Source organism: Coenobita brevimanus, chromosome 26 (genome assembly GCF_032717465.1).
Source record: "Coenobita brevimanus isolate Jiangsu-jjx chromosome 26, ASM3271746v2, whole genome shotgun sequence".
In the NCBI taxonomy this organism is placed as follows: Eukaryota; Metazoa; Arthropoda; class Malacostraca; order Decapoda; family Coenobitidae; genus Coenobita; species Coenobita brevimanus.
This window is the reverse complement of record NC_136979.1, coordinates 22785601-22803780: the sequence shown is the minus strand read 5'-3', so window position 1 is coordinate 22803780 and position 18180 is coordinate 22785601. Positions and strand designations below refer to the sequence as shown.

The window sequence follows — 18180 nt, the reverse complement described above, 5'->3', positions numbered from 1 at the left end:
CATCTTTATAAGAGTTTCTTCTCAGTGAAGCCTAACTAACCTGCCTTAGTCTAACATGCAGGACGCATGGGGATATTTTAAGGTAACTTTGAGACAAAAAAGTGCGTCTTATATGCCGCGAAATACGGTAACTCAAAGTCAAATGGCCACCCCTTACGGGATTATGGCATCTGGCGATAGATAGATACTGTATCGTGGGAAATACGGCAAGTCATGAAAAAATTGCTCTCTACTCACCTAAGCTAGTAGTTATTAAACGTCAGTGCACTTCACCTGCTGCTTGAATTCCAACATCAGACTACTGGTCCATCACTGACACTAACACAGCTGACAGTGACCAAGTTTAAGGGCCATCTTGTAACAAACAAATTACTGTATGCTGGCAAACATATATATCAAAATAGCAATCTTACACTGACCATTGAGGCTTTGTACAGGATTGTAATGATAGTATAAGCAAAAATGATATCATATACTGTACTGAAGAGAGATCCTAGCTTTTCATCATTGTACTGCTTATACAAGCAATTCGTCGCACACCAGTTTATCGTGTAGTAAGAGTCTGCTGTCTAATGAATGTCATACAACCAGTAATGAGGTGAGGATATGGAAAACTTGACATTCAATACAGAACAATCCCAGTTAACTGGGATGCTTGGGGAATTTACCTTCCAGCTTACCATTTTTCCTGGATATCTGATATATACTCTTATACACAGGCTGTATCATTGCACTATATACAAAACCACTCATATCCAGGGCCACACTAATGTAACACACATGATTGCAGTGTCTTGCATAAGTGTAAAATGCTCATAGTAAGTCTACAGTATTTTGTTAACTACTATTCATTATTTTATTCACCAAACATGGAAAAATAAACCAGAAAAGTAAATCTTGACCATTTAATGGTGAACTGATGATTTGGAAAGAAGTGTTGTAGAGTAGAATTATCATGATTCCCTTACTCACAACTGTGTATACTGATGCGGACCACCCATTAATTCTCACCTGACTGCCATCATTCCACCCTTCACTTGCCACTCAGCTGCTTTGCATATAATACAAAAAATACTTAGGAACTGCAAGCACAGCAATTTTGTATTAAAAAAAATATATATACAGTATATATATATGTTTCTATCAGCTACATTTCATCCTGAATGTGAGGCCTGGAAGGGCAAGCATTGCAACTAAAGAGCTGTGAGGAAGGATATGGCTTGAATGTATTGGTGTTGTGATGAGGAGAGGTAGACTGAGATGGTTTGGACTTGTTTAGAGCAGGGAGGATGACAATTGGGTGCAGAAGGTGTGAGGTGTGAATGTCGAGGGTAAGGTTGCGAAAGGCAGATCAAAGTGAGACATAAGAGATGAAAATAGCGTATGACCTCAGGGATATGGGACTGAACAGGAAGGCTGCCAGAGACTGAGCAGCATGCAGAGCCACCACTGGGTGACTAAGGATGATGCTTGCAAGCATGTTGAAGCCTTTATAAACAAAACAAAGCAAAAAAGTAACTGTATCAGACAAAAGTTCTATTTCTCTTGGGAAACTACACAAAAACCCAAAGTTTTTCAATCTCAATACTGTTTTTTTTGCTTCCAAGGATCCTGATCTCATGCCAAAACTTGCAACTGAAGTATTTTGTTATTTTGAAAATGTGTGTATTTGTCTGGATGTTTGCTATGCAAATTAACCCTTGCCATGCTGCAGAACTTATATGAGGCACAATGGATGTCTGCACCAGCCAAGCTGTAAGTGTCATACAAGGTACAATTTACACTGGTTAAAAAACAATGACTTGGAGGAGGAACTCCCTTACAAAGACTCAGCCCAGCCAGGGTTAGGGGGGAACTATCTAAAGGGCTATGAAGGGATCCTACAGGGAAGTTACTGTTGTGGTTGGAAGCTGCTACAACAGTGCCTCAGATGACCAAAGTTAGAAGTAAAGAAAACTAATTACTCTAACAAGGTGGCCAATTACAGTAATCTTTTAACTTCAACATTCATGTTAATATTAGCTACAATGGGCTGGGTGAGTGAGTGGAATGGTAGGGTGAGCAGGGTGATAAAATACGTCCATGGGGAAATGGAACCAAGAAGGAACGCAGGACCAACGCATAAAGTGGAACCTCTGGGGTCGTCACCCACAAAGGGTGGCCCCCATGGTCATAGTGAACGTCAGTACACATGGTTATGGTTTTTTATCATGGGAGTGCTGGGCAACCCTGCTAGATAAAATGATACAAGAAGATATCAACAGGTCATTCATCCACTCACTTACGTAGTGCTGCCTACTTCTTCCTTCAACTTCTTCGTTCTTTTTCTGTGTCTGCCTTCCTCTCTGCCCTATCACTTTTTATTACTGAACTCTCCTTTTCAGGTGGCTTCACAATGAGTGACAAAATGGTTACCTGTGAGACAAGAAACCATTTACAATGCTGGGTGGTAACCCTATAACCAGTCCATACACGTTCTCTACATGTCAACAAGTGGGTTGGCAGATGGTTGGAGCCTCACCCCTGTAAAACAATTATCTCGAAGACAAATGGCCACCCTTTATGGGATTATGGTGCCTGGCTATATACACATAGGCAGGCTCAGCTGTCTTATTATTATCATTACCCTAAGAAGAACAAGAACTTCGGTTCACATACAGCTGTATCAGTAGGATATTCCTCTTTCCATGGTCCAGAGGTAAAAGTGTGGCTGCCTCCATCCCATCGGAAGGCAGACACTGCCCCTCCTGCAGCTAACTCCCGAAGCCGATGAACCAGGTAGTCTTGATGGGCACTAATCTCCAGGAAACCAACCAACTGTTGCATTTCAGAAAGGAAAAAGATTAGAGGTTAGATTGGTTATGTGAATGGGAATGTGGTGGAATGGTCCATGATCAGGTTACTTGCAAAATTATACAATACAGTGCATTTTAATTTTGGCAAACAACCTCTTACTTAGTGAAAATCATGCTGATAAGCTCACAACTTGTTGGAAATTAATCTGCTGAAAACAATGGGAGCACAGATTATTCACCCACTTCATGAATAACTACCTGTAGGTGACAATGTCAACCCAAATGTTTCCCTGTCTATCAAAGAACTACATTTATTAACCTTGGTACCAGTAGCTAGTCGGAAGACCTATCCTTGGAACAAAGGAGAGTAAATACTGCCACGTATTCCCTGAGTGCCAAACTGGCAAAAGAGACGTGTGTGGTCATGAGGAGGAATCAACTAACCCTCTAATGCTCCCTCACACTGGCCAGATAGAATTGGAGTTGGGGTTTCTGCCTACCCAAGGGCAGAGGCAGTAAATTAGGTAGGCTTATTTGTCCAAGTTGACTGTAAGTGGTGTGAACAAGGAATGTAAGAGTGGAAACACCAGTACCTTTGGAGCCAATAAAGATACTGAATGAATCAAGTGATGAAATGAACTGTCTGGAAATCACTTCCCCAGAGTTGTTTCCCCTCAAACCTCAACCTACAGCTGTTCAAGTCCAACTGTTATGAATGGAAGATGCCAGTAATCTGGTGTATGGATTATTATTTTTTTTTTATTCACTTGTTTTTCCTTCCTCTGTTTTATTATTCAAAAAAAAAAAAAAAAAACTCAAAGCACAGTGGGCACTCACACTACAGTCCTTCCTTGTAATATACACACTTGAATTGCTCATCTCATCTAGTACAGAAAAATGGGGGTTAACAACCCTTGTATATCCCTGATACATGTCTCATTTCATAATACAAAAAAACTGCAAGCAGAGAGGACCAACTCTGGCGTTACTGTTGACACTGCAAGCATACCATTTACTGCGCTGCTCCCCTAGGCCATCAACTGATAGTGACGCTTTTTTATAACATGGTCACGATCATGTACCCCGCACCTGCACACATCCTGAGTAGCCTTAAACCTTTACCACACCTAGTTCTCCCCCTACCCCATCCACCCGCCCACTAGCAGACGATTACACATGAGATGAAGATGGAGATAATCAAGTGCCATGTATGGGGTGAGGAGGAACATGTGAATAGGGAGTTCTCTCAAACCAGTTGAGTCAACCATGAGGATAATCATCATTGAATAAGGACAAGATGCAATGCAGCTAGATGCGTGATGCTGTGTTGTGAATGCTGCTAAAGTTATGGTTGACATTGGTTCAGCATGTTTATGTGACATGGCACAAGAAAATAATTCAACAAGTCAGTAGTTTCAAAACATCATCAGGTTGAATGGACCATTTCCTGCAAAGTAAGTAAATCTACAGTACCAAACTCACAGGTGAGCAAGAGGGAACTGATGAGTTAGCTGCACAGCCTTTTCCCCACATAAATGAAGAACTTAATTCTGGAGGAAGGCTACTTCAAGGATCAAATCTACACTTTGGAGAGACAATCCAGCATTGGAAAATGGTGCTGTCATTGATGTAGAACACTTATGAACATAAACAAGCTTGCGGTTGCAAGCCAGACAAATCACAATTCACAGTTAGGCTTTGTGTAAACCTTTCTAACAGTAACAAAATGAAGCCAATGATGGTACGCACTGCTCAGCAACTACGATGCTACAAAAAACGTTAGATTACAGACAACTACAGTGTGTACTGGTGCACCTCTGCTAATGGGCTGACTGCATCCATCTGCTCAAAACAGATGGCAGATAATTTTGTGCCTGATGCAAGACCTAAATGTCAACAGCTAGACATGCCAATCAAAGTCCTCCTCCTTATGGATATGATTTGTCACCCACCCTAACTGGATGACATACATCCACAAGTTAAAATTTTCTTTCAAGCCATCAAAAACCGTCACTAGTGTAGCCCCTCGATCAAGAAATCAACAGCAACGTTAGGCATTTTTGCCATCGGCACGTTTTCAGCTACCTCCACTCTCTGACAGAGACAGGAGGAGGAGCTGCAACAGACTGAGGCTGAAGCCATCAATAATAATATGGACTTGGATACTGAAGATGAACCACATCCACCTGAACAGCCTCCACCATATGTAACTGAGCAGAACCTGCAAGACGTGGAAATGACATTGGTCAAGTTTTGGAAATGTTTATACCCAAGCATGCAATAAACTCTCCGATGGAAGCATGGGATAATATTTTTGAGGCAACCAAAAACCATGCAAGGAGTGAGCTGGTGCCATGCACGTGCCTCAGCAAAGACAGAGTTGTAGGTACAACGTAGGCAATGGATGTGGCAGCAGAGACAAGTTTGGCAGCTGCAGGTGCAGTGGTTCAGTGTGAGGTGGTGATGAAAGAAAATATAGAGGAAACAGATTCAGGTGACAGTGAGACTCCCAAGACATCACTGAAGGAAGATCAGAGTTAGAAAGAACCAGCTAGAGGCAAAACCACAGGCACTAAAACTGTCCATGGCTCATACACATCGGATCTTGGTGGCTGCCAATTTTAACTCTCACGTGCTGGGCAATATTTAACGAAGTTGTCTCCTCAGTAACGGCAATTTTTCGGAAACTGCTGAAAATTGCTTGTTTTCAAACCTTCATATCTTGGAAAGTATAGCACTTACGGAAACAAATTATCGACCATTTTACTCAACAACTCTTCCTCTTGTGAACGAAAGTATCCCCAGTTCTCTATGTCATTGCACTGATAAGTACAGACATACCCTGGTTTAATGATGCAATTAGTTAAGTAAAAACCATCGCTGGACGGGGTATCGTATCTCGCGGAAAACTTGACATTGGACAGTATAGGGATGCATTTTTGGGCCTTGGGTTTCCCCTCCAACCAAGTCCTAAACCCACCTAAATGAGTTCAAAAAAAAGTTTAAAGCCAATCTAAATGGCCTAACGGCTGTAAAAACTAATCTAAGCCTAAAACCAGTGCCCATCTCGCTTGTACCCAGTCAAGGTCACTGGAGAATGTGATCTCCGACTCGTATTCAAACTCAGTAGAGAAGAACCAGCAGCAATGTATACAATCCCACTATCTGATGGTCCTGGGACAATTAAATAATCATCTGTTATGCACAGTAATACAGTAATGCATGAATGATGCGGAATCATCCAAGGTGCCAATTGTTGTGACATGGAATTCTCTTGATGGGGAATGCGATTGATGATGCGATCGGGATTGCCTTTTCAACGGCCCCTCATTATGTCGTTTCTGTTACTGTTCTGGTTGTTGAGCTCCTTTATTTTCTTCTCTTATTTTCCAACACTTATTTTGAAATTCCTTTGTACAGTATTTTCAAGGCATTTTCCCTTGAACAGCCTGAACGTTAACACAGGATTTATCGATCAATGATGCGATTGGGATAGCCTGTTCAAAGACCCCTCTTTATATCGATTTATGGTAGTTACTGTTCTGGTTGCTGAGCTCCTTTACTCTCCTCTCTCTTATTTTCCAACGTGTATTTAGAAATTTCTTTGTATTTTCAAAGCGTTTTCCCTTGAACAACCCAAATGCAAACACATGATTTGATCGATGATGCAACTGGGACTGCCTGTTCAAAGGTCCCTCTTTATGCTGTTTTAGCTGCTGTACTGGTTGCTAAACTCTTTTATTTTCTTCTCTCTTATTTTCCAACATTTAATTAGAAATTCCTTTGTACATGTACTTTCGAAGCGTTTTTCCTTGAGCAGCCCATATGTAAACACATGATTTATCGATGTCACGGTTTTCATCGGTGCATGAAATATTTACTCTCTATGGTTTTTATAATTATTAATATGTATTTAAACTTAATATTATGTATTCCATGATAGGTTAGATGACAGTTCAATGGTCAAACACAAAATATTCTTTGTTGAGTCACCTAGTTGTCCACACTGTTTTGCACCTTGTCTGATGGGCGAGAATCCGTACCCCAAATGAGAGTGTTTACTCCACCTATGACTAAAATACATTAATCTAAGTCTAAAAACCGTTTACAAATCAACCAAAACACAAAATTTAAGTCAAAGACATCATCAAAATCAGTGAAAAAAAAAAAAAAAAATCAAAACCCATCGCAAAACCAAGGGTAGGCCTACGATAGGCGGGATAAGGTGGTATTTCTATCCCCTTCACTATTTCAGGGTATCGCATCTATGGGTATCGTAAATCAGGGTTTGCCTGTAATTACTTGAGGAAGAGAACTCATTTTTGCTGCGAGAGCAGAATGACAGCAGGGACATGTTCATGCGTCTGCCCACAACGCTGACTACGGCTTTGCTCTCAACATGATAACTTATTCCACTACTAGATAAACTAGACACTGTTGCATCCAAGGCATGGCTTATGGCACCATCACTGAGCCCTCTTCTAATATTCTTGAAAAGAGGCTTGGCAGGGGTGGATGATGCAAGGGTCTACGTATGGCAGGAACAGAATCAGAGACGAAAGAAAACATCATCCTACACCTGGCAGAGTCACAAAGACGACTGAGATATGCTTGCCTCGGGTGCTGGGAGGCTATCTCCACCCTCTGGGGACGGGATCAAGTGATGGCCCCTTCAAACTGTGGTGTGAAAACACTTGCAGTTATAGCCCCCAACCAGTGCCCTCGATCCACCAATTTCACGTCGGATATAACCATCACCCAGTGCTTAGGGGTTAAAGAAAGTGTCATGATCAATGAGGTATGCCAGATTTGTTGTGATGAGATGTCTCGCCTGGATAAAGTGCTGATATTTTACAGTGAGAAACATGTAAAGGTGCTTACTCAGATGACAACAATGATTAAGTGTCACTGGCATCGTCATATGACTTTAAAGATTTTATAAGCCAAGTAGAAACTCAGACAATCTGGAGATGTAGGATTAGTGGAAATGGAGGAGTATGGGGAATTGTCAGGCACAACCAATGATGAGGCACAAAACAAGATTGTGCCCGGGCACAGCGATTAGAAACCCCAACGTATCTACCCAGTAAGCCCTCCCAATATTAAAATTAAAGTAAGGGACTTACATTAGTACCTGTGACTAACACAGTAGACCCTTGCCATAAAGGACTAATTGGGGAAAAGCCAGGTTTGTTAAAGCCGGTAGTCCGTTATATCCCAGGGTCCCCCACTGAGGTGGGATTTCAAGCACGTTTGATAAAAGTAAATACAATAGCATATTCTAATACTAAAAACATAAACTATACCCATATGCACTAACTTAGCCCATAATTTTGCCCTTTTACAGCTTACTTCACATCCTTGTCTTAAAAATTCTTCATAACTAGTACTGCAATTAATTACTTTCACTATGCAAATAACTGCTTGCCTTGCTTTTTAAGTAACTTTCAGGGGTCATTGTTTGTTTTACCAAAAACCAAGAATTATATGTTAAAAACCTACTACGATCTGAACTTATAAAGTATAGCTTCCTGTAAAGCACACAAAATTCTTTTCCCTTATCTGTATCATATCACTATATTGTTTACCAAGGCTCCAACATCCTTGCATGCATCAGCCTTGGTCACCTAATAGCAGCTTGCCATGATGCTCGATCTCCGGCAGTCTCCCTATTCAGTCCCTTATTTCTGAGGTCACACTCTATGACCTCTTCCCAGGTCTTTTTTGGTCTGCCTCTTGCAACCCTACCCCCAACATTCACACTTCTCACTTTCTGCACCCAACTGTCATTATCTTCCATCCTCTCCACATGCCCACACCATCAATCTACCCTTCCTCATCACAACACCAATACACTCCAGTTCCATCCTTCCTCTCATCTCTTCAACTGTCAACTTAGCCACCCCCCCCCTCCTCAGATGTTGTATTCAAGGATGCACTATACATCCATCTGTATCACTGTCATTTCTTTATGTCTGAGTTTATGAATATCCTCTTCCTTCACTGCCCAGGTCTCTCTACCATACAGCATTGCACTCCTAACACATGGTGCATACAAATATCCTTTATCACGGAGAGAAAGGCCTCACTGTTAGAAGAGGCAACAGCTTCCTGAACTTCCTCCAACCAATCCTAAACCTAGCCATGCAGCTAGCTCCAGCTCCATGTCCGGCACATAACATGTCCCCCAAAATAACAAAACTCTTCCACATCTCAAGAGACTCACAAGCAATGTCAATCCTCTCATGCCTGACAATTTCTACGTGCTCTCCTTGACATATTGCACACATGAAATTACCATTATCTCATGGTCAACCCCTAATATCTCTACATTTCTTATGCACCAATATATCACAAATACTGCACAAGATGGAGTTCCTTCCCACACCCTTGTGGCAAAACACACATGGCCACTGTCCCTCTGCTCTGACAGTACTGCCACCAGACCTAGATATCATCTTTTTTGTTTTATCCACGTTCATGAAAAACTCATCACTCTAATCTCCATTCACTCACACCTGGGTACAAGCACCCACATACCTACTCATAACCACTCTAACCAGCCACTCCTCAATCCCAAGCTTTCTAATTGCCCACTTCACCACCTCCCTGGGGACTCTGTCAAAGGCCTTCCCCCAAATAACAGAAACAAAGCACAGTTCCCTTTCCTTTCCAACATATTTCTTCTGAAGTTGTCAGACAGTGAATACAGCATCAGTGGCCTGGCACAAACTAAAACTGCATCTCATCAATATTCACTCTTTCTCTAATCGTATCTTCTAGGACTCTCTTCATTTCCTTCATTGCCTGGTCCAACAGTTTTATGCCTCTATCGTTTCCTCTTTCCAGGGCATCATCCTTCCCCTTGTACATGTTTACAATCACAATCTTCAGCCAGTCATCTGAGACAACACTCATATATTATCATATTTGTCAAATCAGTAACTGTATCTCCTCAGGCTTTCAGCATTTCACCAGTCTACCCAGACATGCCTGCTGCCTTCCCCAACAGCATCCTGCCAATTGTCTTGCTCACAGTAGTAGCATCAATCAAAGGCCAAGGGCTAAACATTGGATCTGCTGACTCAATACCTTCCCTGTTCCATTCAAACTCCTCATTCAGCAACTGGTTAATATGCTCTCTCTTGGCATCTTTAATATCCTCACTGTTCATCGCTACTTTTCCTTCATCATTCTTTACATACTGTAATGCACACCAGTGATATACTTGTTTTCCCTCTTCATCTGATCTGTCACCTTCAATGCCATATTCTTCCTTTCAGCACTATTTAGATCATCTAGTAAAAGTCTCTGAGATTCTGATTTTGCCCTGCATACCTCTTTTCTAGGATTAGGCTTATCTCTTATACAAATTCCCCAAAAAAGTCTTCGTTTCCCCCTAACTGTCCCCTCATCCCATCACTGTCTCTCTTTACGTCTTGGAAGGCCCCTTGTTTCTCCGCACACTGAATCAGTAACTCTCATTAGATTGTTCTTGAGAGCTCTGTACTGCTCATTAACACTTCTGTCTACAGCTCCCTGTTCAGCCACCACTCTACTTATCTCACTATAGAATGCATCCCTCACTGCATGGTTTTTCAACTTTCATATTTTCCTCCTCGGAGAATAGGTCCCTTCTTAACTACCAGTTCCTTCAACACCATGTCATATACAGTAGTAGTAGTACTGTACAGTACAAGTCCTCTCATTCGGCATCTTCAGGACCAAGCAGGTTTAAAAAAAGCAGAAACTGCTGGTTGACTGGGAAAATCTGCCAAAAAGTTTCTAGCAATCATGGTCGGTCACCCCAGTGCTATCACAGTGTCTACCAAGTATTACTGGTCAGCTCTATGCACTAAATATTTAATAAACAACTTATGCTTAACATATTTCATGATACAATACACATGAACTTACCTTAACCTATGTGTACTTACATATGTACACCTTAAAACAGCACGATAAAGTTTCCAAACTTTCAAAGGTCCCACTCACAAAGTCAGACACGAGTCATGATGGCCGACGGCACATGCAGCGTTGGCAAGCAGAAATCTTCAAAAGCACTGAGCTCAACTTTAAAACGTGCTAAGCTACAGGTGAACAGTTCAAATTTTTGCATTAAATTGGACTTCAAAACATACTAGATACAGAAGAAAATCTAATATTTATTGGTGATAAATTTTTTTGAAAAGCACTAAATTATTATGAAAAGCACTAGATCTAGCGCAAACAACGCCAAATTGGCAACTATGGGCACACGGGTGCCGATCGGCTCAGCACATGTACTGGAAGAGCAGGGAACTTTTGTAATGGGAATATTTATTAAAGCAGTCTAAAGACCGACAATACCATAAGACCAGATGCCAAATGAGAGGTCTTTTACCGTGGTACCTAGGCAATCTAGCCAAAAAGCCCAGAGTCCCTAAGGAAGGCCACAGCTGAGATCAGGCTTTCCCACAGGGCTCCCAAGAAGTGTATGTTGTGTTGTTGGCACAGGTGATTGTGTGCAATGCAATCTTCCATAAAGTGCTTAACAGTATGGGGTGCTGTGTTACATCCTGGACAGGCATCAGTGACTGAGCCATCCAGCCTCTTTTGATAACTCAAGAGAGCTGGATGATGCCCACATCTCAGCCTGGCCAGGCAGACCCTGTCCTCATAAGGGAGGTAGGATTCAAAAGGGTGGATATCAGGAGGCCATGCATGCAGCTGTGTGTTGTCTTTGAGTGACTGAATGGAGCAACAAGTGATCTGAGCATGGATATGCTTCAGGATGCTGGTTTGAGGTGGGCAAAGGAGGAGAGATGACAGTATGTGTGTATGACAGTATGTGTGTATGACATAGTGAGTTGGGTGCTGTTTTGATGTTCCTTGGTGTGTGTGGATGTGCTGCCATGTAGTGTACTGGACGGTGTGAGTTTGTGGAGACTGCAGCAAGAATTTGTGTGCCTCTCATGTCTAGGTGATCCTTGACTTTGAGGACTTTGGTTTCTTAGTGTAGGTAGTTTGTAGGTGTAGTAGCTGTGCAGCTTGTGATTATTTTTAGGGCCTTGTTCTGTATGGTCTGTAGGGTGTTGCAGTATGTTTCAGTGAGGTTAGAAGCCCATGCAGGTCTTGCATAGTTCATCACTGAACGTATATATTGCTTGTATACTGCGGTGGTGGTTCTTTGTTGTGTCTGAGTCTTGTATGAGCAAGTGACCTTAGGGCGTTGAGTCTTGGTGTTAATTTATTTTTAACCCCTTCGCCATGAGGGTGACTTATCTCGCATAATACTGTGTACGAGGTTCCACCCTCTCCCCCCATTCCCCCACATTACTTTTCCAAGGAAAAGCTGCTATCTTGTGAAAATAGCTATGGTGTTTTGTATGTTTGTGTATATGGGTATATGCTTGTGTGTAAGACTGAATCTGTCCCTGGTTGTCTATCTATCTATCTACCTATTGCCAGACGCCATAATCCTGTACGGGGTGGCCATTTGACTCCGAGTTATTTGTTTTACAGGGAGGGGCACTAACCCTCCACCAACCCACTTGACACGTAGGGAGCACGTATGGTTTGGTTATATGGTTACCACCCAGCGTTGTAAATGGTTTCTTGGCTTACAGGAAACCATTTGGCTTGTCACTACTGGTTGTGCTTGTAATAATAAACTGAAAAATATTTTTGAGTAGGTTTATCATAAAAATTACAGTACAGTGAAAGATGATACATATACAAATTAATTCAATGCACTTACCTATTAGAAATGTTTCCTCTGAACTCAAATCTAGGCCTACATTATCTTGGCCTTCTCCCCCCTGCTTTGCCCAGGCTGTGGCGTATCCTGGTCGTGCCACTGACGATAGTGTTTCCATTGAGCAGAGGCCAGGTTCACCTGTGCAACCAGGACAGTGGTACCTAGTGTCTTTACGCTTTGAGAAGCACATTCGACATCTCTTTTGCTTGTTTCCACTCAACTTCACAAACTGATGTGTGTCCCTGGACACAACGATCTTTCTTTTCTGGCATCCCTTTTCCTGTGATTCACTGCGAAGTACTGCAGAACTCATGTTGTTTTCAAGCAGCATCTCCCTGATAATATCTAGTATATAGTCCATGAAGCTCCCAGTGTACCCACTCACTGTTCTGGATACAATTAAAGAGTTCAGTATCGTGCGGAACATGAAATGAATACCTAGTTTCTTGAACCACGCTGTGCTTTTACGATCATCTACATATGGTTCAAGAAGCTGGTCAGCCATGTCAACACTGCCCATCAGTTCATTATACTGTACTTCTCTCTGTGTAGGGGCTTACTGTAGAAAACAGTTTTGTGCCCAAAATAGGTCGTACGCTTTTCTGCCATGTTTGCCTCGTATTTAGTAGTTAGCACTGTGACATCTTTCTTGACCTGCCACTTCACCAACAGCATATTATCTTTATGAGCAAATACAGATTGATGCCTTTCGAGCTTTTCCTGCTCGAATTCTTTGGGTGGTCCCCTACCTTTCCCCACTACACTTGTCATTGTGGTGTTTCTCGATTCTAGGTAATTCGCCAATCTCACACTTAAGTACAGTGCAATCCCAGCTATCCGGTATCCAGACAAACGGAATACTCAGAAAAACGGGAAAATTCAAGGGCTGGTAAAAATGTCAGTAAGTTATAACTGTGCGCCATTTTGAATGGACCGCCAAACCGCCGTTTGATCGTGTCACGCGAGGCTGGGTGATGTCAGACAAAGCGAGGTGAAGGCATTTCCGGCTAATGTAAATCCCTAGCAAATCCTCTTAACCACCCCTCCTCTCCCCCTCTTTCCCCTACTTGAATTCAGTCATCCTCCACACCCTCCAAAAATCACCAGTCTGCTTTTTGCCACCAGACAGTAAACAAGCTCTCTTGCTATTGTGTTCCTCTGATAGACAGTAATTTGTACACTCCAAAATGCCTAAAGTGCAAACTAAACGTAAGCGTATCGTGCTTACCTTGAAACAGAAGCTGGACATATGCAACAGACTTGAAAAAGGCGAACATTATAAAACACTAATGGCTGAATATAAATGTTAATGGGAATGAAAGTTTACTTTGTTGGAAGAAAAATAAATAAATAATATGCCTGCATTTCATACGTACATCATTTATTTTATTTTCTGCAAAACAGCTGAGTGGTGGGTGAGGGGTGGAGTGATGGAGGTCAGGTGGGGAAGACGAACAGTCGGGGTCAGAAATGTAAACACAACTCACATGGGGGCACAAGTGTCGTGATAATTTTACGGTGCACTCTTAACACATCATCAGTTCACTAATAAATGTTCAAGCTTTTATTTCTTTATTTTATTTTTCAATTTTTATGAGTACAGTACATATAATGAATACAGTAATTCGGTAAACAATGGACTGGTGCAATTTGCAGTACAGTACTGCAAATTGCTAAACATTTCACGCACATGCGTTATGACCATGGTGTGTGTTTACAAGGCAGTTTTTCAGGCGGAATCTCTTAGTGTAACCCCTAATGTGACTGGTGAGTACCTGAACTGTATTTACTGCTGTGATAGCCTTTGTATAGATTTGACTTGAAAATCAGAAATACGGAAAAAATCTGTAACCGGGAAGGTAAATTCCCTAAGCCACCCGGTTAACTGGGATTGTACTGTACCAATTGTCTGTGATTACGTGCCTACCACAGTCCAGCAAGCCATTCATCAGAAACACCACCACTTTCTCAGACATGGATAAATCACTAGTACCTTCAACATTCATGCCGTCACCCATTTCACTGTAATACAGGTGAAAGGTCCAAGAGTATCTGCACCACTCTAGGTTAGATGAGCACAGAACAAAGGCTTTCACTCCAAACCTAGCCCTCTTTGTCTTTATAAACTGGTGAAATCTAATTCGTCCTTTATACAGAATAAAGGCTTCATCAATAGCAACATCTTCACCCAGTTTCATTATCGTTTGGCTCCTCTCTCTCTCTCAGCATGTCCAGGTAAGGCTCAATATGTGTTTCAGGTTTCCCTTTCATTACAGTTTCAAGTGGGGAAAAACGTAGGAATTTCAGTATGCTCACAAACCGGTCTCTACTCATCACTTCAGGACAGAACACTACTGGGCCTACATACAACATACTTCTGCTCCAGTACATGTAAATGCGGGGCTATTTCGTTATTCCCATGGCAAACAAGAGGCTGATAAAGGTGTACATATCACTTTCTGAGACTGGACGCCAATCACTTTCTGAGACTGGACGCCAAAGAATGCTGTTTACTTAAACCTTTTTCTGTTGGTGTTCACTGAAAAATGTATTTGCCTTCTGATTTGTCCACCCACATATTTGCTTCACCACATCTTCATCAAAAAATAGCTTGAAAGAGTCCAAAGGCAACACAATTTCAGAATCACTGATCTCTGGGTTCAGCCCGAAAAAATCGTCGTAAATTACGGCACATGGCTGGGACGAGTGTCAGCAAATATGTTGCTTATCAACCGCCAGCCACCTTTGATTTCTTTTTCATGAATACCATCATATTCATCAAATTCATCACTCTCAAGTTCTTCACTCGATGAATCATTGATATCTGAGTCTTGACCCGACAGCTGATACCCCTCATCATTTGAGGAATTGTGAGATTCGGCCATAATTCACTGTGGAGGAAGCAACAATATACTCTCCTATGACACACAACCAAGACTGATCCTGGCAGGACGCAGAGTTACTGTCCACCACGCCATCAGTCACGTGCCCTCCCAAATATATTGGGATAGGCTGAAAAAGAAGGGGGGTTGGGCACAGTGGGTGGAGCTTATTTTATCATCAGTAACATATACGAGCCAATATAAACTAAACCCTCTGTTGTCTCCTTTGGTGGCATTAGTATATGACGACACAGAGGCGTCCTAGTATGTGCGCACTAGAGGGTTATGACGACGTATAAGCGTCATCGTGGCAAAGGGGTTAACCCCTCCACGCCCGTGCCACAGGGCGTCACGTAGCCCACTCATCCCACCCTCCCGACCATAAACATGCAAAAAGAATACTTCACAGAAAATACTTATTTTGTCTTCAGTAAAGTGTCATTATCTTCCCTTTCCTTATAAATGTAATATATATAACATATATATTCATTACATACACAAAGCTTACTTACTGTACATTGGGGGGTTTGTGGAGGGACTTGATGAAGTAAGTGTTGGGATGTTCTAATTTTTTCTTGGCTTTCGTGACACACCAACCACTTGGTCCTGGCTGTGATTCTTCTGCCATTTCCATGTGCCACATCCTGAAGTGGTCCATGGAGCACAGACCTGCATCCCCAGGGCACCCAGGGCAGTAGTAGACAGTGTCCTTTCTCTTCTTTTCCTTTTTGGTGCACACTCGGCATCTCTTTTGCTTCCCCAACTTCCCATGGCGGACCCAGGCATGACATGGTTCTTTTACTTTGACTGCTTTCACAGGCCTTTTCTTTTTCATGGCCTTCTCCTGTCTGATGAGAGCCTCAGCACCACGACTATGCCCACACAACCACTGCTGACTGACATCCATTATGTACTGAAGAAATTCCCCTTTGTACTGACAGCCATTTCTGTACACCATGAATGAATTTCGCAGAACGTGGTAGGTGGTGACGCTCACCATCCACTCACTCGATGTAGTGCTGCTGTCGGGTGTCTGTCTTTTCCTCTCCTCCATCCGACTGTCCTTCCATCCCCTTCTGTCTTTCTTTCCTTCATTCTTTCATCTTCCTTCTGCCTGTGGGTGACTCTATACTGAGTGAAACACCAAATGGTTCCCTGTACACTACGCTAGGTGGTAACCATAAAACCAGATTTTGGAGCCTGGTGGTTTAGTGGGTAATTAATGCTCTCCAATCGGATTGAGCTGGTGAAGGTTTATATCCAAGGGGTGGTTTGGGTTTATTGCTCATGTAATGCCACTCAGGGATGAGTGAGGCTGGTCACTCTCATCTTAAATGTCGGGACCAACTGGCTAGCCCTGGGCTCCTACGCTCCTCATGGGGCAATGTAGGATTGGATGATGGATGGATGAAAAATGAAGTGAATCCTGAGTTTCTTGAACTAGGCAAGGCTGTTATTTTGAAAGGCATATGGCACCAGCATTTTTTTTTCTTTCTTTCTTTTGTGTGTGTGTGTGTGTGTGTGTGTGTGTGTGTGTGTGTGTGTGTGTTTTAGGAAGAATGAACCAAAGGTTGTGAGCATCCAAAACTGTTCCTTCCAAGAGAAAAACAAAATACAGGAGAGAGCCAAATTCAAGATCCGATCATTTTGAGATGCCTGGACGCACTGCGTTTGAAAGACTGGAGATCATAGGAAGCAGAAAATACAGACAGAGGGAGACAGTTTCAGAGTTGATCTGTTGCGTAAATGAAGGACTGGGAGTAACGGTTAACTCTTGCATTAGAAAGTTGGAGAGAAAAGGGATGAGAGTTTGCTGCTAGAAGGGTGCAACGCGCTCGTCATAGAGGTGGAGGAATGCATGCAGACAGTTCAGAGGAGCAGTGACCATTGAAGTAGCGATAGAAAAAAGATAAAGATGCAGCAGTATGGTGAAGAGACAAAGGTTGAAGGAAGTCAGTAAGAGGAGGAGAATTAATGAGACGAAAAGCCTTTGACTCCACCCTATTGAGAGGAGCTGTATGTGGGGAGCTTCCCCACACGTGAGAGTTGTACTCCACACAGGGGCGGATAAAACCCGTGTTTAGAGTCAACAATTGTGCAGGGGTACAGAAGGAATGGAGTCGGCTTAGCACACCTAATCTCTTGGAAGCAGATTTTACAAGAGATGTAATATGATCTTTCCAAGATAAGTCCCGAGTGAATGAAACCCCAAGCATGCTCAAGGATGATGCAGGATTAAGCTGAATATTATTAAACATTAGTGGGTATACCTGTGGAAGATTCTGTCAGCTTGATAGGTGTAAACACTGAGTCTTTGATGCATTAAAGACAACAAGATTATTTTTACCCCAGTCTGAGATATGAGCCAAGTCAGACATTAGGTGTGCCATAGCCTCATCCCTTGTTTGCTGAAGTAACTGCTGAAATGGACATTGTGGGAACCGAATGGAAAGGTGAAGGGTGGAATCATCAGTGTATGATTGGATAGGGTTAGATATACACCTCAGAAGGTCACTGATGAATAAAAGAGAGAGAATTGGTGACAGGACAGAGCCCTGAGGAACACCATTGTTAATAGATCTATGAGAAGAACGACGGCCGTCTACAACAGTGGCTATAGAACGACCAGAAAGGAAGCTAGAGATGAAGACACAGATAGGAGGATAGAAACCGGAAGAGGGAAGTTTGGAAATTAAAGATTTATGCCAGACTCGAAAGCCTTTGAGATGTCAGGTGCAATGGCAAAGCTTTTGCCAAAGTTCCA

At 42.4% G+C, this 18180-nt stretch overlaps 1 protein-coding gene across 1 annotated transcript in view; it reads right to left on the bottom strand.

The window, feature by feature from the left end:
- Nucleotides 1-18180, bottom strand: part of LOC145394076 (transmembrane protein 209) — a 478224-nt gene that overhangs the window by 99919 nt on the left and 360125 nt on the right. Inside the window, exon 10 of the mRNA XM_080268043.1 lies at nucleotides 2659-2817. Within this exon, the coding sequence (XP_080124169.1) occupies nucleotides 2659-2817 (159 nt within the window). The remainder of the gene's footprint in view (nucleotides 1-2658; nucleotides 2818-18180) is intronic.